General features: G+C 49.2%; 1 protein-coding gene across 1 annotated transcript; it reads left to right on the top strand.

Annotated features, from left to right (window-relative positions):
- The first annotated feature begins 12,289 nt into the window (after positions 1-12,289).
- Positions 12,290-20,141, top strand: LOC135542007 (zinc finger homeobox protein 3-like). The gene is made up of 4 exons (XM_064968607.1): positions 12,290-14,778; positions 15,051-15,639; positions 15,936-15,962; positions 19,474-20,141. Exons 1-4 carry the CDS (start codon positions 12,325-12,327, stop codon positions 20,139-20,141), a joined length of 3,738 nt encoding a protein of 1,245 aa, XP_064824679.1. The 5' UTR covers positions 12,290-12,324.
- Positions 20,142-22,699: the final 2,558 nt, after the last annotated feature.

Raw genomic sequence — 22,699 nt, 5'->3', positions numbered from 1 at the left:
GCACGGAGCGGGATGAGAGGAGCGGTGGAGAGCGAGAGGAGAGGACGGCATGTGGCCATTTCATTAAGGCGGTAGAGCCAAGGGGAACAAGGGCTACAGTGTGTGTATGGAGACGAGGGGCAGGACTCTGCTCTTTCTTAAACACAGCCACAGTCCACGGGCCCTCAGCTTGGCCTGCCTGGCTGGTTGTCACTTCACTCACTGCCTAGATCAAGTCCAACGACTAGAGGGAGGAGGAAGAGGGGACTCACAAACACTTGTCATGCTTCTTACAATATCAGACTGTCTCTCTCTCTCTCTCTCTCTCTCTCTCGCTCTCCATTTCCTCCCTCTCTCTCTCTGTCCCCCCCTCTCTCTGTACCCTCCCTCTCTCTCTCCCCCCTCTCTTTCTCTGTACCCCCCCTCTCTCTGCCCCTCCCTCCCTCTCTCTGTACCCACCCAGAAAGGCTGAGGGACTGTGAGTGCATTTCCAGCCCAGGCATCAATCTCTGAGCCCTGGCAGCCATCACAATGCCCGGCTTGTCTGTGAGAGTTGACGTGCCAACAACTTTGATCGTCTTATGTTTTGCAGTGCGGTGTCGGCTTTCCCCCCAGCCTACTATCAGAGCCCTGTGGTGTCCTCCTCACCCCTTCTCACCCCCCACTGTCTCCCTGTTAGAGGGATCACTACTGAGAGACGCCCTCACTCTCTCCCTCTCTTCCTACCTCCCAGCTCCAGTAGCAGTCCCAGGGGTCTGTTCTCCACCGGTCTTGATACATAGATGGATATTACCCCAGGACAAGAGCAGAGCAGAGCAGTCATCCCAGGCCGTTAGGACATTAGCCAGATGAGACTGGTCCATTGTTTAGTGTTTTGTTTTATGAGCGGGTCATTCTGTCTCTGCTGTTGGCAGTCAGTTGTTCCCACCCTGGGTATTGTGAGTCAGGTCTCTCAGGAGGTCTGAGGCTCAGCTCTGGCCTGGCCTGGCCTGGACTTCAGTGGGCTGCTGGGCCTGTCTGTCTGGGAATCCCACAGCTCCTCAGCCATCTTGAACACAACCCAGCTACATGGTTTGGTATGGTTACATAAGAATGCTTGTGAATGACTTCAGTTCTGCTTTACTCCTTGAATTGTTTTTTGCATAGCTGCAGTTTTCTGCGGAGACGGAAATGTAGTTTGATGTTCTAACACTCCTGAACGCAGGGCGTTGAGGCTTCTTTCAGCGCCGCCCTGCAGGACACCTTGTTACACAGTTAACAACTTGTTTTCTCTTTGTGTTTTTCTTCCCTCTTCCTCTGTTGACAGTTCCTCATCGCTGCTCTGCTCTGAAGGAATGTGCGTCACCTCTCAAAGTTTAACTTGGCTTCTGTCCTTGTAGACCATGAGGCAGGTTCTGAACCTTTTCTAACACGATGATTGCATCAAGATATGATTTATGAGTGTTCTGTGTACAAACCGCCACACTGTTAACGATGACGTGTACCATCTGTAGGTAGACAGGTGCTGAATGCCCTTGACTCCAGAGACATATAGTCCCAATGCACCTTCTCATAGTTCCAACTGCAGTATCCTCCTTCCCCTGACTTTCATCATTTAAATGGAACTAGACAAGAAAATGGCAGATGAAAATGAAAGGGATCCGGATATGACGACTGTAAATTCAGCTGTCAACTCCTCTTTATTTATGTCTCCAGTGAGAATGAGCCTGGGTAGCCTCACTAGTCTGGGAAGCTGCATAGCTCCATGTAAAAATAGCCTGTCACTAAGTGTGAGCACGGGTGCCTAATTAGAGCTGTAGTCCAGTGTTGAATGAGAATAGCCAGGCATTACGCGCCAGTGGGATCACTAGTGCATCTCTTTAATTTTCCCTGGCAGTCCTAACTCCCACTCCTGAGTTTTTCTTTCAAAACGGAGCGGCCTTCACTTTTCTGGCTAACTCCGGGTCTGTTCTCTCGTCTTTGTTTTCTCCAAATGCCCGGACGTTGAGTGTCCCAACACTCCTCCTTCGCTTCCTTCTATTTAAGCACAGGACGCATTATTCCGTTCACTTTATTAACGCTTCATAATTCTTTAAAGGAGGGGAAAGCTGCAGAAATTAGTTCTCCCTCGAGGTTTATTGTTTAAAACGCGCACAGCTCTTTCCCAGCATAAGAGCTTCAACTAAGCAGACAGGAATTCAGGCCTGGCCTCATAAAATAAGTATTTGTGTACCGGAAAGTTTTTCGTTTTTTTTTTCCAAATCTTTGTCATTAATGACTTTAGCAAATGTGGAGCGTAGAGTGAATGGAGAGGCTGTGCAGGGTCTTCAAAGGAACCCTCTAATTATTTATCCAGGATATCCCGCTCTAGAATTAGAGGCTGGGTCACCATTGGCTTTCATGCCATTTTTCTGCAAAGAAATAATTTCCACAGAATGGTTTCACTGGGACACCCTCTAATCCCTACTCTGCTTTCTCTCTCTCTCTCTCTCTCTCTCTCTCTCTCTCTCTCTCTCTCTCTCTCTGTGTGTGTGTCAGTGCTAGTCTGCATGACTATGTGTCTTTCATTCTGATGTGTGGAAAGAGATCGTAGTTTAAGTGTCCATTCCTTAGACATCATTCTCCACACATTAGGTCCAGGTCTCAGCTCTCACCCCCAGACAGCTGTCACCTACTCAGGTTTCTTGGTCATTTTGCCTTCGCATGCCATCTAAAGGGTTATCTTATCACCCTCCTCAGGTTTTAACTCTTAACAAAACACTGGGCCTAACCCGAGCCCCCAGTCTGTCTGGTGGCACTGCTTCAGCCATTGTCTGCTAGGCCTGGAAGCTCTATGTAACCCTCCAGCTCCCCCCTTCATTGTCCCCCTGATATCCCTAAATACCCTTGTGGGTGGACCAGATCTGGGCTTCCCTGGCATTCATATAGCTGGCTTATTGTCACAGCTTAACCACTTGTGTCTATGTAATATACTAAAAGGTATGAGTGTGTGTGTGTGTCTGTGTGTGTGTGCATGGATGTGTTGGCGTGTGTTCCGTGCCCCTTCAGGGTGTTCCAGAAAGAGAGCGTGTCCCTTTAAGAATGCTCTTCTGAGAATATTTGTCTAATTCCAGGTGCTAGCGATCTCTGTGTTTTACCAGGTGCAGGCCTGGATCATTACTAAGGTATTTGTTTTCCAGATTACATGGAGTGGCCCAGGATTAGAGGCGCGTTATCCCTGTCCCCCTCTGTCTGTCAGGCCCTGATCCCCAGTGTGGGGCCTGGCTGCCTGTGTCCTGCCTCAGTCACACTGGAGGCGAGGCTAGGCTCCACCTGGCTTCTGGTTAGGGATCTGTCACGCCACAGCCCAGAATAACCGACCTCCCAGCCTGGGCCACTGTTGGCTGTAAGGGTGGTGGAGGAGGAAGGACAGGAGTTGTCCCTGTCAACAGAGGCTGGGTATGCAGATCAGACTTTCACCCAGCCGTCCTTAATGGGACGAGAAGTAGTGTGGTAAGGAATTTTCCTTGTCTGCCCCTATCCCCTCAATCCCTGGGGTGTAGGATGGGCCGGACAGGACAGGGGAGCTGGGTGAGGTAGAGGGGGGTAAGGAATTTTCCTTGTCTGCCCCTATCCCCTCAATCCCTGGGGTTTAGGATGGGCCGGACAGGACAGGGGAGCTGGGTGAGGTAGAGGGGGGTAAGGACTTTTCCTTGTCTGCCCCTATCCCCTCAATCCCTGGGGTTTAGGATGGACCGGACAGGACAGGGGAGCTGGGTGAGGTAGAGGGGGGTAAGGACTTTTCCTTGTCTGCCCCTATCCCCTCAATCCCTGGGGTTTAGGATGGACCGGACAGGACAGGGGAGCTGGGTGAGGTAGAGGGGGGTAAGGACTTTTCCTTGTCTGCCCCTATCCCCTCAATCCCTGGGGTTTAGGATGGGCCGGACAGGACAGGGGAGCTGGGTGGGAGGTAGAGGGGGGTAAGGGCCTGGGGGGTAGCGGGGGTCAAGAAGTCCAGTCCCAGTCTCCAGTAGCTGGACAGTTGAATTCCTCTCCAAAACGTTTGCATAGTGCCTTTGTGATTATGATAATAAACCGTTTTATCATCGGCCTCCCAATCAATAATGCGGCTTCTTAAGGTTTAATATTTCAATGGTATTGATTATCTTAACAACCGTGTTTGTGGTTGGCTTGCCTTAACTGCAGGCCTGCAGGACAAATTTGAGTGTGTGTGTGTGTGTGGGGGGCGGGGGGGCTACAACAAAATGTGATCTAGTTGATCAGCAGTTTTACTGCAGCTTTTCCTATGACTGTTTAGCATGTAAAGACACCCTCAGATCAGCGCCTCACCTCTAAGAACAACTATGTGGGATCCTATCCTCTCTCATTCCATTCAGCCCTGCTCTATACATGGCTGCCTATCGTTTGCAAGCATCTAAGCGCCCATAACATTAAAACAGTCCTGCGCTTCTCGCGGTCAGTTCTATTTCCCCCCTTTCCACCCTCATCCTGTTGCAACCAAATGAAATGGACTGAGTGAAAACAGAGAATTTGATGGCTCCAAAAGCCCTGTAGTTAGCACATTTAACTTCCATCCTCTCTGGAGAGAAGGCCTGCTTCCCTCATATATAAACAGGGGGAGATTTTATAATTAGTGGAAATGAATAGAAGGCCTTGGGCCTGGCAGACTTTCAAACCTTGGGCCTGATCAGAAACATCTCCCCCTTTCCCCGCTCACCTTTGGTTGGAAAGGTGAGTGGGGAGTGGAGGAAGCTTGGACTGGAGAGTTGTCTTATCTCTCTCCTTCTCTCTCTCTGGGAGTCTCTTCTAAGCTGATCTTCCCAGGAATGGGTAGTCATGATGTCGTCTGATTGATTAGTGCCAGACTAACCTTTCCACTGGGCTCTGGAATGCCCCCTGTGTCCCCGTGCATTCCCCCTAACCTCAATGAGAAAATCGTCACAGCATGCTATGGAATAGGAGCAGTTTTTATACAAGACCATAACTAATCAGTCAACTTAGCCTGCTTGCCTGTCTGTCTGAACTGGGACAGAGAGGGTGGACATGTGATTAACTGACCAGCCTGGTGTTTGTGAGCCTTTGTTAGCAGGTAAAGGAGGGCCTACACACACACACACACACACACACACACACACACACACACACACACACACACACACACACACACACACACACACACACACACACACACACACACACACACACACACACACACACACACACACATGTTAGCAGGTAAGGGAGGGCCCACACACACACACACACACACATGCTCCTGCTAACTCAGGACCCCCCTGCTGTGTTGTGGCGCATGCTGTGCCTGCTCTGTGCACCAGGTTGCCTGGGGGCCAACGGAGGTTTTTGCGGTGTGAGCATGATCGCCCATCTCTGATTATACATCAATACCTTTATCCCAGAGATCATTTATGCATTTACTGAACACAAAGCTTTATCTAAACGAACCACTGGGGACATCACATGGAAGTAACACAGCGCCGACATCCACTATGGTTTGTTCAAAAAGAAAGATAGCTCGCGGCTGCAGTAACGAGAAGTTGTTTTTGTAGTTATTAAAACAGTGTCTTCTCTGTTTCATTGTCTACCTGACACTTTGCAGAAACTCGCATGTTACACCGGAATCTGGAGTCCAAGGTCACAGATCAGTTAAAAATGACTGTGATTGCTTACAATGTTAAAACAGAAGAGTGGCTTTTGTGCAAACGGATCGCTTAACAAAAACAACACAGTGAGGAAAACCAATGTCTAACAGTATGCATTTTTAATCTAAATGTATTCAGTGTGCTCCCCCTCTCCCTCTCTGTGGTGTGAGTGAGATGATGTGAGGTTTCTCTCATTTGTACTCCCAGTCTGCCACAGCTCAACGGCCCCCCCATGCTGCCTGCTAATTGGCGGGAGACTGGGAGCTTCCTGCTGTGTGTTCGCTGCTTCCCCTCGCTTTGCCACCCCACCAGTTCTTTCTCCACAACTGAGTAATTAACCCACAGCTAATGAACTACTTCTAATTACACACCACTGTTTCCATCGCACCCTCCAAAAGTGAGGAGACACTCTGCCGCCACGTTCCAATCCCTTCTGGAAGGCTTTGAACCTACCTGCTCTCTGATTGGTGAGGATGTTCAGACTGTCAGGAGCTATATCACAGCCCTGTCACTTTGTTCAGACTGTCAGGGGCTATATCACAGCCCTGTCACTTTGTTCAGACTGTCAGGGGCTATATCACAGCCCTGTCACTTTGTTCAGACTGTCAGGGGCTATATCACAGCCCTGTCACTTTGTTCAGACTGTCAGGGGCTATATCACAGCCCTGTCACTTTGTTCAGACTGTCAGGAGCTATATCACAGCCCTGTCACTTTGTTCAGACTGTCAGGAGCTATATCACAGCCCTGTCACTTTGTTCAGACTTTGTCAGGGGCTATATCACAGCCCTGTCACTTTGTTCAGACTGTCAGGGGCTATATCACAGCCCTGTCACTTTGTTCAGACTGTCAGGAGCTATATCACAGCCCTGTCACTTTGTTCAGACTGTCAGGAGCTATATCACAGCCCTGTCACTTTGTTCAGACTGTCAGGAGCTATATCACAGCCCTGTCACTTTGTTCAGACTGTCAGGAGCTATATCACAGCCCTGTCACTTTGTTCAGACTGTCAGGGGCTATATCACAGCCCTGTCACTTTGTTCAGACTGTCAGGAGCTATATCACAGCCCTGTCACTTTGTTCAGACTGTCAGGAGCTATATCACAGCCCTGTCACTTTGTTCAGACTGTCAGGGGCTATATCACAGCCCTGTCACTTTGTTCAGACTGTCAGGGGCTATATCACAGCCCTGTCACTTTGTTCAGACTGTCAGGAGCTATATCACAGCCCTGTCACTTTGTTCAGACTGTCAGGAGCTATATCACAGCCCTGTCACTTTGTTCAGACTGTCAGGGGCTATATCACAGCCCTGTCACTTTGTTCAGACTGTCAGGAGCTATATCACAGCCCTGTCACTTTGTTCAGACTGTCAGGGGCTATATCACAGCCCTGACACTTTGTTCAGACTGTCAGGAGCTATATCACAGCCATGTCACTTTGTTCAGACTGTCAGGAGCTATATCACAGCCCTGTCACTTTGTTCAGACTGTCAGGAGCTATATCACAGCCCTGTCACTTTGTTCAAATCAGTTCGCCTCTGTTGTGCAACACGGAATGGATTAAGAGAATTTTCAAGGTTCTATTTCGAGTCCATGAACAAAGGAGGCAATTGATACTACAAATTCAATTTGTCATACTTTCTCTGGCCAAAGAAAAGCAGTGTAAGAGCTGAATGGTAACAGGCATTAATGCTGTAATACATAATGGTCTGCATACACCAGTACACCTCCAGGGTGTTTTACTGTGCCATATAGTAGTCAGCAGGCCATTTTTGACCCAATCTTGATCTCATTCCAGAATTTTGTCAGGAAATGTTTTGCAACTGCAGTGATGCATGCTGGGAATTGTAGTTTGGCCCACATCCTCTCCTCAGAGCCTGGCACCTGAAGATGTAGTGGTTGTGGCATGACAGATGCAGCATGCCTCAGATAGCCCTGCTATCAGCTCCTTGATGCACAGTACTCCCAGCCACACTACACTGATCCCCTCCTCCCTCCTCACCCACCAATATACTCCCCTCTCTCCTACCCAGCCAGAGCACCAGCCTCGGTCTTGACACAGACACGGCTATTTCTGTTCCACAGACTGATAGCTCCAACTGAAGATCATTGATTTTACGGGAAGCCCTGTTTACAGACTGAGTGCCATCGACCTGAGGTGACTTTTTGCCTCCTGAAGTAGGAGCAGCACTGGAGCATTCTTGTGTCTGTATTATACACTCACAGGGAGGAGGAGGAGAGGGAGGAGGAGAGGGAGGAAGTTTACAGTACACAGAGAAAAGACAAACACTGGCCTGATTTGAAACACTTTGATGTACTATGTTAGGAATCATACTTAATTAGCATTGTAACATATTTTGTTAATTGTGTAAAAACTAATTGGCCTAGATGTTAGTACTGTATATAGTAGAGAGAATTGGTCTGGGGGTGATAGGGACAGCCGGTGTAAGGCCGAGGCGGCGAGGAGGAGAGAAGCAGCCTGTGCCTCAATGCAGTCCCTTAGGAAGATCCCACCATCTAAGGCTTAGGGTTAAGGGTAATACAGGGGCCTTATGTTGGGCATTACCATGGACTTAAGGTAAAGAGTGAGATGTATGCATACATACATTGTTGATTAACTTGGGCAAGCCTTGGAGAAGAGCCCCTATTCATTCTGCCTGAGGACTACAATGGTTCCCCCATCGATAAGCACGTCCCCTGTGCAACATCAAAGGCCCTCCCTGATTTATCAATAAGAAGCCTTCCTTCCCACATTTTCCTGTAACTTGCTTAGCATTTACACCATTGATTTTCCAATAAGCACCCATACCCTGCGGTGGCTGGCCAGGCCGAGGCTCTGTGAGATGGCTCAGACTCACACAGACAGCCCTCCTGAAGGACAATGGGAGATGGGGGGGGGGTGTAGTGGCTTTTTGGGGGGTTCATGAGGTGAATGAAGGGGTGGCTATTTTTATTTTTAAAGGTATCCCCTCAGCTAGCAATGTTGGGGTCTAGGTGTAGATGGATGGGGGTGTTCTCAGCTGGGGCTGGGCCAGAGTTAATTCCCCAGGAGACCCTAGTTCTCCATGGTCCTCTGGAGGCCTGGCCCCCAGGCAGGTGATTGTGCATGCTTATAATCAGATGGATCCTTAGCCTTTAATTCCTCCCTGGCTTGGCCGGTAAATCCCACATAATGAAAGGGCCCATAAATAAAAACTTATCTCATTTTCCATCCCTGCAAAATGACAACCAGACCCACTCTCTGACAGGGTTCATTAGGACCTGGGCCCTTTCAATAGGCTCAACCTTATCTGCTTTGTTAGGATGGGGGGAAGAGAACATAATGCTTTTTATGCCTCTAAGTCAGAGACAGGAGAAAAGAGGGTCTGGCATTTGACTTCTATAGAAGAGGTGTGAGGATTGGTGGGAGGACTGCCCCCTATGGCCAGGCCCTGTGTAGTGTGTATGGACATGCTCCCTCCCTTTCTCCCAGAGTCCAGGAATCCATGCTTTTCTTCCCTCTGATTATCTCTTATTGTGAGTTGAGGCTTGTTTTGGCTGCTAATTGTTTGTCTCTCAGCCCAGTGGGCCCGGCGAGGGAGGGAGAGAGACAGAGAGAGTGAGAGATGGAGGGAGGGAGGGGGGGGGGCAAGGACAGGGTTGGAAAGCACAGGCTATGGCAGAAATCCGGTTGTTTTCCTTTAGCAGCAGCTCAGATACCAGTATGCAAAGGAAAAGTACAAGTCATTTGCATAGCACAGTACCTAACCTTGGGCATTAATGTTAACATACTGTACTGCAGGTACTACCTTTACTGACATGATTCATAATTTTAATGTGTGGTTATTACAGCACAGAGACACTTTGCCCCATACTTCCCTCTTCGTCCTTCCAGCGCGTCTGTCCATCTCCCTCATTTAGTGCCTTTGAAAGATTCAAGCTTTTCCTGCTCTAAACAGGTGTCGCTTAGAGAGCAGACCTCCTGAAGACAAACAGGGAGATAGCTTTGTATCAGCTGGCCCATCTGCGACTCTCTGACTCCAGACAATCCCATTGCACATCAGTAATCACTACAGGTTATTGAATTAGACCATCTTGATTTTAAAGAGCAATCCTGTTCCTCTAATTGCTTTAGACACATTACAAGGGCGTGATGCTAATAGATGCATAGTGCACACACATACAGTTATACAGTAGCTACATGCTAGCACTGCTGTTTAGACTCTGAGAGCCATAGAGGGATATTGGACAAAGAACTGGAGAAATGTAGTGAATGAGGGATATAAAGCAGTAGTTTAGGCTGGTGTGTTGTGTGTTTTTCCACCCCACTCCTCTGTGGGCTAGCTATGTGCCCCATGTAGCAGGCAGTGATGTGGGCACAGTGTTCGGGGCATGGTCAGGACAGGCAGTGATGTGGGCACAGTGTTCGGGGCATGGTCAGGACAGGCAGTGGAATCTGGAGGAGGGGCTGATGGAACAACAGATTACAGGGAAAGGTGTGAAGGAGATCCATGTTCAGACAGGATGGGTGCTCATCTCATTGCTACTTCTTCTCATTAGACAAATCACCCACTGGAAAGTTTGTTCCTTTTTTTGTAGTTAGCTGCAAAATATGATCCAGGTGTCTTTTGTTTCATGAATAAATTAGTTATTTTATTTGTCTGTTAGACAAGGCATGTATTTTTCTATTTTTTTTTAAATAATTCGCTGTGGTTTTGTTTACCTCAGTCCATTTGGTTGAAATGTCTGCAGAGCGCCTCGTGTTCGTTCTCTTATTAATGGAGCAGATAGTAAATTCAGACTGACCTGGTTACTATCCCCTCTCTCAATATGGCAGCCAGCTACAAATCATGTCTGTCTGGATCAAGTAATCCTCTTAATAAGCCTACTATCTTTCATTCTGAATGCAAAGTAACAGAGAGGTCATCAGTGTGGCTCTGTCTGCGTGGAGTACAAACAATGAGAGCAGGTGGACATGGACTGACACAAAATGGTTGCCTATCCTTCACTGTTTTCAGTGGAAGATCCTGCAACTACTACACCCACCTTGCCTTCATTTACGCTCAGATAATGCAGTTAACCATACGATATGGGGTTTCTTATCAAACCAATTATGTGCATTAATCACACCTGATTAGAATTCACTCCTCCAGTCGGGGCATACGGTCTTAACGGTCATAATGAGCAAATCCAGTCAAAATGTGCATGCTAAAAGACTTGGCCCGTTGTTTGAGTAGCATAAGTGCATATGGGGGGGGGGGATATTTTCTATCAGACATTAATGAAGAGCGAGGCAGACATTATCAATCTCTCCAGTGTGGGCCAGCCCTCTCTAGTTAATATGGTAGGGGGTGGGGGTAGAGACACACTGTCTGATCACTACAATTTGCATCCCTAAGTAAATAAGTAAATAAATCAAGTGGCGGCAGCGAATGTGCTAATCACCTGGGACATGGCGGCTGGGCTGAGCATAGTGCCGGGAAACTTTGCTCATGTAATATTCAGTACTGGCTGGGTTAAAGGGCAGGCCAGAGTTATTGGTTTCAGCCCGTTCGCCCCCCTTTAATCAATGCTGCCTGCATCCCTTTAATACAATTATTAGCTCAGCAGTATCTCGCGCTATCATTTTATCTCCTCGCCACTCTAAATTGCGGCCTGTGTATTGCTGGGCCACTGGTGCTCAGGGCATGGCCAGCTCCTGAAAGCACAGCTCCCATTTATTCTTTCAGAGGCAGAGGATGGCTGGAGTGTTTGAAGCCAGGCTGACCGAGGAGGTGGATGCCAGATCTAAACACAGCTGCATTTCAGACCCAACCCAGATGGTGTATTTTGGGCTTTACTGAAAACATTGCCCTTTTTCCTCTCCTCCTCTTTGAGAGAGTGTGTATGCGAGGATACAAGTAATTACCTGCGTTGCATACTGCGTTGTGTGCACTCAACGAGAGAGGAGTGGGTGATGTGTTTTTCTATGCATGATTTCTCTTATTTCAGTAGGAAGGGAGAGGGCTGTAAAATGGCTGTGAAGTTATCAGCAGTACCCTTCACTTCTTCTCTAGTTATGTAAATGTATCATGTCCTGATGGGTGGTTTCTCTGTGTCTAATTATCGCACAGTGAATCTATTTTATCCATTAAGTTAGGCCTGTTTCTCCCTCTTTCTGACTGGAAGTTAATTAAAAACGGATGTAGGATTTGGAGAATGTAAGATTAGGGGTGTTGTTTGGAAGGTGAAGATAAAAGATGGTAACTTCCTGAAATGGCAGGAAGATGAATCGTGGGACGACTTATTAGTGCTCGTCTCAGGTATTGTGTTTAAGTACCTAATCTAACATAATGAGCCCTCTGTCATTTACCTAATTAGATCTCACACTTTTGGCTCTCACCCGATGCACTATACATTAAATGTGTTCTTCTCGCCTGGGTTCTATAGATAGATGTTCCTTTGAAGGTGCATTTTATCCCCCTTTACGTGATGAGAGCATTTTGGGAGGGACAAATATGGAAGTACTTAGGATGAGAACAATGCTATGGGTTATGTTTATGAAAGGAGTTCGTACAAGCTCAGGGAGAGAGAGTGCATATGTGTGTGTCCTTGTTGATAACCATGGTCCTTTCATATATACATTACCATTAGAGTCTCTTACCAATCTCTCTCTCTCTCTCTCTCTCTCTCTCTTCTCTCTCTGTGTCTTCAGGCCTGGATGCGATGAACACCTCATGTAGGCATCAGCATGGACAGCTGTGAGTCTCCCGTGGTTTCTGGGACAGACGATGGGCTCGGCTCCTCCACCACCTCCCAGCAACAGCAGCAGCAGCATTACCCTCTGCAGACCTGGAACGATCACTCTAACTCGCAGGTCCCTCCCAGCAGCCAGCCCTCTTCCCTGGAGCCCCTGTCTCTCTCTGCACCCTACCCCTCTGTGAGAGAGCCACAGCAGCAGCAGCATCCAACCCGGACCCCACCCCTGGCCCACAGCGACAGCTCCGCCTCAGGCCAGCTGCACCCCAGAAGAGAGGAGCTCAACGAGGAGCAGGAGGGAGTGAGCTGCGGAGAGGAAGAAGAAGAATTGGAGGACTTGGATGAGATGGAGATCGACAGCTGTTTCCCAAGTCTGCAGCCCTTCCCCGGAGTACCTATAGCTCCTGGAGGAGGGGGCATGCCCACGCTGCTACGCCAGCAGCCCAACCGACGAAGGGGTGTGGCGGAGAGCGGGAGTGAGGAAGGAGAGGAGGAGGAAGAAGAGGAGAACAGTGATGTGGAGAACCTGGCTGGAGAGATAGTCTACCAGCCGGACGGCTCAGCCTACATTGTTGAAAGTCTCAGCCAGCTGATCCAAAGCGGAGGGGGTGCTGTGCCCGGCCTGCTCCCCACAAACTCTCTCCCCGTGGCGGGGAAGCCGGGGGAACCTGCTGGGACCTCATCCTCGGTGTACCCTCAGATCATCAACACGTTCCACATAGCCTCGTCGTTCGGGAAGTGGTTTGGTTCCTCAGACCAAGGTTTCCCCAATACCTCCACCCTGGCAGGCCTCAGTCCTGTCCTGCACAGTTTCCGCGTCTTCGATGTGCGGCACAAAAGCAACAAGGATTACCTGAACAGCGACGGGTCTGCCAAGAAGTCCTGCGTATCCAAAGATGTTCCCAACAACGTGGATTTCTCCAAATTTGATGGGCTGGCCCTCTATGGCAAGGGAAAGCCCATCCTCATGTGTTTTCTCTGCAAACTGTCCTTCGGCTACCCGCGGTCTTTCGCCACTCATGCCGTCCACGACCACCGCATGACCCTATGTGAGGACGAGAGGCGGCTGCTTGGGGACAATAAAGCGTCTGCCATCATCCAGGGCATCGGGAAGGACAAAGAACCCCTCATTAGCTTCCTGGAACCAAAAAACAAGAGCTCTCCTGTGCCGGCGCCCCCCACCATGGTCCCCATGAACTCTGGCCAGAGCTTCTACGGCACTTTCAGTGGAGTCCACCTGGAGGCAGGGAGCAGCAGTGGGGGCAGCGAGGCCCTCCTGAATAAAGACTCTGACTCCTCTGGCCTCCAGCAGCAGCAAGGCTCCCTCCTCGCTCTGGGGGGGCTGGGCAACCCCAAAGCACCTGCTCTTACCTCAACCCCAGGCCCTGCCAAAGACTCCAACGCCCTGCCCAAGCAGGGAGGGAGAACAGAGGGGCCTGCTGGGAAAGAGGGGATCCGCAGGCGGGAGCAAGGGGACAAGGAGGGGCGAGAAGGCAAGGTACGCTTGGCTAGCCAGGAGGGGGGCTCGGAAGAAGAGGAGGAACTGTTATTAGAGGAAGAGGAAGACGAGGTGGAGGAAGAAGGAACTCCACTGGCCTGTGTTGGTAACAGTAGCAGTGGCGGTGGAAAAGTGGGGGAACCGGCTGTATCAAACCAAAGCATTTCCAAATCTCCTTTATTGATGCCTAGTAGCGCTCTCCAGCCTACTGCCTGCCCATCTGCAGCCAGCCCCACGCTCAACAGCAAAGCTCCAGCTTCCACTTCTTCTTCCTCTGTCAGGGAAGAGGGCTCGGCGGCAGACGGTGGGGTGAGGACATCGGAGCTCCCTCTGAGCTTTAACTGCCAGGGACCCACTGTCCCAATGGCGATGGCAGCTGCAGCCAGCAGAGGGAGCGAGGACGTCGCTGCGGGCACCTCCTCACCTCTGGCCTCCAACGCCTCCGCCGACGAAAGTGCCAATCGAGATAGTGCCACAGCTCCTGAACCAAATGATTGCCCGGCAGAGGGAGAGGAGGACAGCGGAGCCCTTCTGCACCATCACCACCTACACCATCACCACCACCACCTCCACCCCTCAGCCCACACCCACTCTCACCCACACCCCCACCCAGGGGGGTCCTGTGAAATGGGCGGTGGCGGTGAGTGCCCTCAGAACCACGGGCCTGGAGGAAGTGGGGTGGAATGCCCCAAATGCGACACCGTCCTGGGCTCTTCACGGTCCCTGGGCGGGCACATGACCATGATGCACTCGCGCAACTCGTGCAAGACACTCAAGTGTCCCAAGTGCAACTGGCATTACAAGTACCAGCAGACCCTGGAGGCCCACATGAAGGAGAAGCACCCAGACTCCGGTGGCTCCTGTGTGTACTGCAGCAGTGGCCAGAGCCACCCGCGTCTGGCCCGAGGAGAGAGCTACACCTGCGGATACAAGCCCTTCCGCTGCGAGGTCAGTACTTCAACCTAGTCAGTTGAAGATCCAACCTAGTCAGTTGAAGTACTGACCTCAGCCTAATGACTAGTATACTGACAGGTGGTAGGACTTTGAATAGAACTTTAGCACAATGTGAAATATGTTGATATGTTGACATGTTGACTGATATGACATATCAATCAACATGTCATGATATGATTTATATTTCATGGACAATAAGTTAGAGGCAACAAAGATTTCCACTTTACAACATGAGCAAAAATGAACATCCGTTCTCTATTTTCTAGGTGTGTAACTACTCGACCACCACCAAGGGCAACCTGAGCATCCACATGCAGTCGGACAAGCACCTGAACAACATGCAGACCCTGCAGAACGGAGGCTCCATCCCCTCCGCCGAGCAGCAGGTGTTTGGCCAGCACCCTGGAGGGGTAGGAGTGGTGACCGTGCCCTCCGTGACCCAGGCCAGCACCCACCACCCGCCCCACCACCACCACCCCACCCAGTCCTCCACTCACATGACGGGGCCCTGCGGTTCCCCCTCGCCCACCAAGCCAAAAAGCAAGCCCACGTGGCGTTGTGAGGTATGCGACTACGAGACCAACGTGGCGCGGAACCTACGCATCCACATGACCAGCGAGAAGCACATGCACAACATGATGCTGCTGCAACAGAATGTGACCCAGATGCAGCATGGTCGGCTGGGCCTGGGGGCCATGCCCTCTCCCTCCGAGGCCGAGCTCTACCAGTACTACCTGACCCAGAATATGAGCCTGCCTCCAGGCCTCAAGATGGACCCGGCTGGAGCTGAGGCCCAGTTCCTGCTGGGAGGCTTCCACCTGGACCCCAACATGGCCGCCTTGGCCCCCCAACTAGGTGAGCTCTCTCAGTCTGCCTCTGCAACAGTGGAACAGTGGGAGCCATTCTGGCTCTTCCCTCAGTACTGCCTCAGGTCACCACAGAGAAGGCAGACTGCAGTTCAGTACGAGTTCACAAGGGGTGGGATCGCTCTCACTGCTGCCAGCTGTTTATTTTTAAACATGAAACACACAGTTATAAACAGTATGTGACTAAATGGAAGATTCAGCTTTGATTAAACAAAAAAATGTTTCACTTTTTAACCCATTTAGACATAGGCTAATTGTGTTCATTTATTTACTGAATGTGTGTAGCGTGGCCAGTAAATGAATGCATGAATGGTAAGTCATTTTATATTTACATTCAATGATTTATAGTTTAGTTATCCCCATGAGAAACAGCAGAGCAGCCTTTTCTCTGAGCCTACATGCAGGCAAGGGTTAACCAGGGAACACATTAGCCCTCCCTCCCTCTCACACACACTGTATACACACAATCCTATCTTTCATGTTGGCAGCTCTCTCTTTCTTTCTGTTTCTGTTGCCCGGAGGTACACCTGCCCTACTGAACTTAACATCATTCGCCCTCTTTCCAGGCAAAGAGCCCCATTGAGAGATCAAGATAAAAGGGGGGAGGTGAAACAACGGCAGTGTATAAAACACAATATTTCTAGAGGGTGGACCTGACTCACAACAGTCCCTTTCTGTCTTAGTGTAACAGACGACTTGTTAGTTGTTACCATATGACAGTTTCTCTCTCACCAATGTGCCAGGCACAATGACTTCCATGCCATGTTCTGTCTAGTTGGAGCTGAATCCATATCTTCCCAGGAAAAGAGAGGATCCTCGCCAGACTGTGGCCTTGGTATTAGGATAGGGTTTCACTCCGCCTCGGCTGAGAAGAGTGGACCTATAATGGCTAGTGAAGCTATTGGTGGAGCTTCTGTTACGGACTTTTTGTGTTGATTTTAGAGAAAGCGGCCCCTGGTTAAAAAACGACCCAGGCCATTAGAGTTATGAGAGCTTTTTTTGTCTCCATCAGTTAATAAGCAGTGAAGGTAGAACTTCTCTGAAAGCTCCTATATAGCCTCAAATATGCCCCCCAAACTCACACATCCACACTTCACTTCACTTCATTACAAACCTAGGAGTTTAGTTTACATTTCCCGTCTATGTCTCTCTATCTGGGTCACACTGACTGGGGAAGTCCCCCTGTGATACCTTGTTTTCCTCACAATAGGCAGTGTGAGAGAGGGAGGGAGGGAGAGAGAGAGAGAGAGGGAGAGAGAGAGAGAGAGGGAGAGAGAGAGAGCAGCTCAGTGAGCCTTCCTCTTGTTCGCCCATGTCCTCCAGGCCTCCGCTTCTCTGAACATCAGCGTTTTCATGTCATTATTTCCAAACTGCCACTGAACTCCACCACTGGAGCTCTCTTTTTTCCCTCAACGTTGTAATTGCAGCTATAAATTTTATCTTGGTCAAAGAAGGGAGGAGTAGAGGGCCCAGTAAGGGTAATTCAGCGGCATAGCTGAGTGTTTGGCGTGCCAGTTACAACCCCACAGTTTGTACAGACTTGTCTCCAACTGTCGCCGGTTCAAAGACACGAACAAGAATTGATTGCTGTGACTAATTTTTTATCCCCTCTCTTGCCATCTGGTTCATTTTCCTGTGAGGGAACGTTTAATAAGCATGTTACACGGAGGCAATGACGAGGCATTACTCTCAGCCCTAAAACGACCACAGTGTCATCCCGAGCCACACACATTTTGATTGACTGTACACACTGCTACACTCCATCACACACACACACCACTCTGCCGTCATATCTCTGTCTGTGCAGCTCGAGGACAGATAGTATCCGTCTGTACCTCCCTCCCTTTGGTCCCCTTTTCCACTGTGTATTTCTGACTTTTGAGGACATTGTTAGACAGAGAGGGAGATGACAAATCCTGACCTCACATGATCTCACCCTCCTGGTAATCCTTATCCCCAGGACTGAGCTGCTGCAGATACAGAGAATGGGGGGGGGAGGGGGTAGGGGGGGGGCCTTAGCTATTGTGTGCTCTACTTTGTTGTCCAATATACTGCCTGAATGCTGCAGCATCTTAGGTAGAGCTCTCTGAAAATCTAGCAAAGCTGGTCCACCACTAATCTTTTGGAAGTTCCACCAAGCCCTGTAGAGACACGTTAATATATTCACAGTCTGGACTTGGACTCTGCTTATGTTAAAGACTAGAGTTTCCAAGATTTCCCAATGATGTGTGTTTATCTCAAGCCTTTTAATGTTTTTTGAAAGTGAAAATATTTCCACAGTGTCCTGCCTCCCTTTCCCTAAACATTGATACGGACTGACAACGTTTCAGTCAAAATATTCTAGGTTATATTTAACAGAGGCCTGCTTACATCTAAAACACATGTATGGACCGCAGACTGAACCTATTCTCACACAGCCGTGAAGGCAGAGGTAATCACTGTGTCTGTGTCGGAGCATGGAGTCTACAGGGGAAAAGAGTGTGAGAGCCGCACAGGAATGAGAGAATAAAGATGAGGAAAGGAGAGGAAGAGATAGGGGTAGTAACTAGTGAGGTGACTGAGAGAGAAAGAGAGAAGGGGGGGGGGGACTGGCTGGAGAGGTGGATCTGTGAGTGATTTCAGAGGGCTTCGCAGAGGTCTCCCCCTCCCGGCTATAAAAACTCAGGTAATGGAGAAAAGTCCGAGAGCAGGCTGCATACTGCAGCAATAAATAAAAAGAGGCTGCTGGAATGAATTTAGTGTAAAGCCAGGCAGGGTCAGGCAGTGCGCTCAGTCTGGGCAGTGATAGATTAAAGATCAGCGAGCTAAAAACTCCCCAGCCACTCTTACCTCATCTTTACCGCCTTTTTGTTTTTTCCCTCCTCCTCTTCAGACTGTAGATATGGTTGTTTCTGTTGTTGGATCTGGATGCGTGCGTTGTTCTTTTACTCCCCCCCCCCCCCCTTCGTTCAGTACCATGTAGGATTCATCTGGTAGGTGTCTGTATCGGTTTAGTAGTTATGCGAAGTCGAAAAAGGCAGGAGAATCCAAAGAGAAAAGTGGATTTTTTGTATTATTATTCTGTGGACAAGGGCACTGGATTTGATTTACAGTAATGTATGCTTGGGAACTCTTTAGTTCTCTTGTAATGATAGAATAACTTTCTTTTTCTGCGGAGCTCACGGCCTCTGGAGTTGATTTAGTGCCGGGCCGTGAAAGTGCACCAGTCCAAACAGGACGACGTGTATATCCTTACTCTGGCAGTGCAACGTTTCTGCACCCTGCGAAAAAGTCCAGACTTTCTTTCTCTCGGCTCAAAGGAAGGATAATCTTGATTTAATCAAATTAGGTACATAAATAAACACATGCACAATATCCTCAGAGGGGTATTGGAACTAGAGAGCAAATCCACTTTGACTGCAGAGGCAAACATGGCTCTTTGTTGAAAGTTGAACCGTACACCTTTCACTTTTCCAAGGACATTTTCCATGCTGAGGGAGGCTCAAAAAACTGAGAGCCCCTTTGGAAAACCCCATGCTTCCACCCCTCTAAGAAACTCTAAATAACTCCTGATGTCCAGAAAAGTACATGTAACACAAAGTGAAATAGAGTGATGGCTAGATAGGAATAATCCCTGAAAGCTGTACTTAGAATTCAAAGCTTGTGAAATTTGAAAATAACCAACTGACCGTGTGCGTGTAACCAACTAAGCACTTTCTCCCTCTCTCTCTCTCTCTCTCTCTCTCTCTCTCTCACACACACACACACACACACACACACACACACAATTTCTCTCTCTCTTCCCTCCTCTCCCTCTTTCTCTCTTTCCGTCCCTGTTTCTCAGTAGGTGGGGAGATCCCCATGGACGTGCGGCTGGGCGGCGTTGGTGGTCAGTTGGTGTCTGAGGAGCTGATGACCCTGGGGGAGAGCTTGTCGCAGACCAGTGACCCCTCCCTCAAGCTGTTCCAGTGTGCCGTGTGCAACCGCTTCACCACCGACAACCTGGACGTGCTGGGCATGCACATGGGTGCTGAGCGCAGCCTGCCCGAGGAGGAGTGGCGCGCCGTGGTGGGCGACTCGCACCAGTGCAAGCTGTGTCGTTACACCACACAGCTGAAGGCCAACTTCCAGCTGCACTGCAAGACCGACAAGCATGTGCAGAAGTACCAGCTGGTGGCCCACATCAAGGAGGGGGGCAAGGGCAACGAGTGGCGCCTGAAGTGCGTGGCCATCGGCAACCCGGTGCACCTAAAGTGCAACGCCTGCGACTACTACACTAACAGCCTGGAGAAGCTCCGCATGCATACCATCAACTCCCGCCACGAGGCCAGCCTCAAGCTTTACAAGGTACGTGCCTCACCTTCACCTCTCATCCCTCCTTTCACCCTACCGTTCTCCCCTTCCACCGTTCGTCCCTCTTCTCTTCTTCCTTCTAACGTTACATTCCTCCACGGTACTCCACTGCAGACCTCTGGATTCTGCTCCGCTGCGAGCCTCTTCCACCGGTCATGAATGATGGCCCTGTTGTCTAACCCTTCTGTTCACAGGGCCCATAGAGAGGAGTGGGGGGGCTAGAACATGGCAGGTGGATCCGGGTAAGGAGGATAAGGGGTGAAATCACTAGGAGAGGGATGAAGAAGTGTGAGGAGACAGAGGTTTGGTGTTAATACTCCTCGGGGCGGGAAAGGCAGAATCGTTCTCGACAGCCGTATTGATTTTCGCTGGACTTGGAGCTTCACCTTCTCCTCTAATCATTCCATAATAGCCAATGGATGAACACTCTCTGAACAAATGGCCATAAATCTAACAGGCCTGATTCCACTTAGGCACCTATCCTGTGTGTCTGCGGCTAGGCTAGGGCTACTCTGTGTTTAACCCAACCTGGCATGGCTACATAGACGGCTAACACAATCACACACACACACTAAGACGTAAACAAACACATACCATTCACCCAGGCATTCACACACCCACACAACTGTAGCTCATCACACTGCTCTGTCCCCAAACACACTATGCCTTTATTTACACAAAGACTCTGCTCCATTCTCAAGTGTTAGGCTATTGGAAAGTAAATGGGCAAAACAAACAATATATTCCATTGGTTTTATACAAGCTTAACTCTTATTTTCTGTCCTTTTGTAGTATAACTGCTCTTGGCAAATAGTGTAATATAGGAGGGTGAAAAAGGAGGAGACATTATTGTGTTTTTAATCACGTTAGAAAACTAGGATAGAATAAACCAATTGAGAACCCTCTCCAAACGCCTGTCTCTCTGGCCCTAGTGAAAGGCCCCCTTTATGAATGGTTCCTGGGATCCGCTGATGTTTTTATTGCAGGTTTCCTGTCTGCAAGACCTTTGTAGTGAGAGATCCTACAGTAACTGAGACAAATGTTTTTTCAACACTTCGGGGAGGTGTGAGGCTCTGCTCCCAGGTCGACCATTAGGAGGGCCGGAGGGAGCAGGCTGTGTTGACGCTCGATCAGGGTAGGGTAGGGCCCCGACCGCCGTCCCAGCAGCCTCTGGGCCTGGAGAGAGACAGAGAGCAAGGTTATAGTGGAGCTGGACTGGAGCGGTGTCTCCACCACTCATGCCCAGACACGTAGCCAGGATATTTACAAATACCACACTGATTAAAATATGTAACACAATCTGTAGGACATGCTGGGCCTGGCCTGTGGAGGCAGAGAGGCTGAGAGTGGCCTCCTAGTGCCCCAGGCTGGGTTCATCCTCACTGGGCAGGGCTGGGGTAACGCTAGGTGTTCTCTGTGCCACTGAAACAGACGGGGCACTCTGCCCACATGCCAGTGGCACTGTCTCACACTTGACCGAAATAGATGGGCCCTGACATCCTGCACTCACACCTAAGGTGGAAAATAATGTTTTGTCTGAAAGGAGAGTGAAGAGTTTATATTACATTGTCTGTCTGCCTACCTTCCACTTTATCATGTGCCAAAATGGTGAAAGGAACAGACAGTTTTTTTCCTTCCCTTAACTTTGCTTTACTGTAGAAAGTTGACATACTGTATATGGTAATACGACTGGGGAGGATTAAATATGTACAGTGCCTTGCAAAAGTATTCATCCCCCTTGGGGTTTGTCCTATTTTGTTGCATTACAACCTGTAATTTAAATAGCTTTTTATTTGGATTTCATGTAATGGACATACACAATATAGTCCAAATTGGTGAAGTGAAATTTGAAAGAAATGTCAAAAAGAAAAAAACAGAAAAGTGGTGCGTGCATATGTATTCACCCCCTTTACTATGAAGCCCCTAAATAAGATCTGGTGCAACCAGTTACCTTCAGAAGTCACATAATTAGTTAAATAAAGTCCACCTGTGAGCAATCTAAGTGTCACATGATCTGTCACACGATCTCAGTATATATACACCTGTTCTGAAAGGCCCCAGAGTCTGCAACACCACTAAGCAAGAGACACGACCAAGCAAGCGGCACCATGAAGACCAAGGAGCTCTCCAAACAGGTCAGGGACAAAGTTGTGGACAACTACAGTTCAGGGTTGGGTTATAAAAGAAATATGCAAAACTTTGAACATCCCACGGAGCACCATTTAAATCCATTATTAAAAAATGTGAAGAATATGGTACCACAACAAACCTGCCAAGAGAGGGCCACCCACCAAAACTCACAGACCAAGCAAGGAGGGCATTAATCAGAGGCAACAAAAAGACCAAAGATAATCCTGAAGGAGCTGCAAAGCTCCACAGCGGAGATTGGAGTATCTGTCCATAGGACCACTTTAAGCCATACACTCCACAGAGCTGGGCTTTATGGAAGAGTGGCCAGAAAAAAGCCACTAATAAAGAAAAAAAGAAGCAAACACATTTGGTGTTCGCCTAAAGGCATGTGGGAGACTCCCCAAACATATGAAAGAAGGTTCTCTGGTCAGATGAGACCATCAAGGAAAATGCTATGTCTGGCGTAAACACAACACCTCTCATCACCCCGAGAATACCATCCCCACAGTGAAGCGTTGTGGTGGCAGCATCAAGCTGTGGGGATGTTTTCATTGGCAGGGACTGGGAAACTGGTCAGAATTGAAGGA

The sequence above is a fragment of the Oncorhynchus masou genome, chromosome 1 (assembly GCF_036934945.1).
Source record: "Oncorhynchus masou masou isolate Uvic2021 chromosome 1, UVic_Omas_1.1, whole genome shotgun sequence".
In the NCBI taxonomy this organism is placed as follows: domain Eukaryota; kingdom Metazoa; phylum Chordata; class Actinopteri; order Salmoniformes; family Salmonidae; genus Oncorhynchus; species Oncorhynchus masou.
This window is presented reverse-complemented; position numbering and strand designations above follow the sequence as displayed.

Bases quoted from the DNA above. Each gene is read 5' to 3' on its own strand.
- LOC135542007 (XM_064968607.1), top strand. From the start codon at position 12,325: ATGGACAGCTGTGAGTCTCCCGTGGTTTCTGGGACAGACGATGGGCTC. The intron at 14,779-15,050 runs GTCAGTACTTCA...TCTATTTTCTAG, and splicing joins ACAAGCCCTTCCGCTGCGAG to GTGTGTAACTACTCGACCAC. The intron at 15,640-15,935 runs GTGAGCTCTCTC...GAATGTGTGTAG, and splicing joins CGCCTTGGCCCCCCAACTAG to CGTGGCCAGTAAATGAATGC.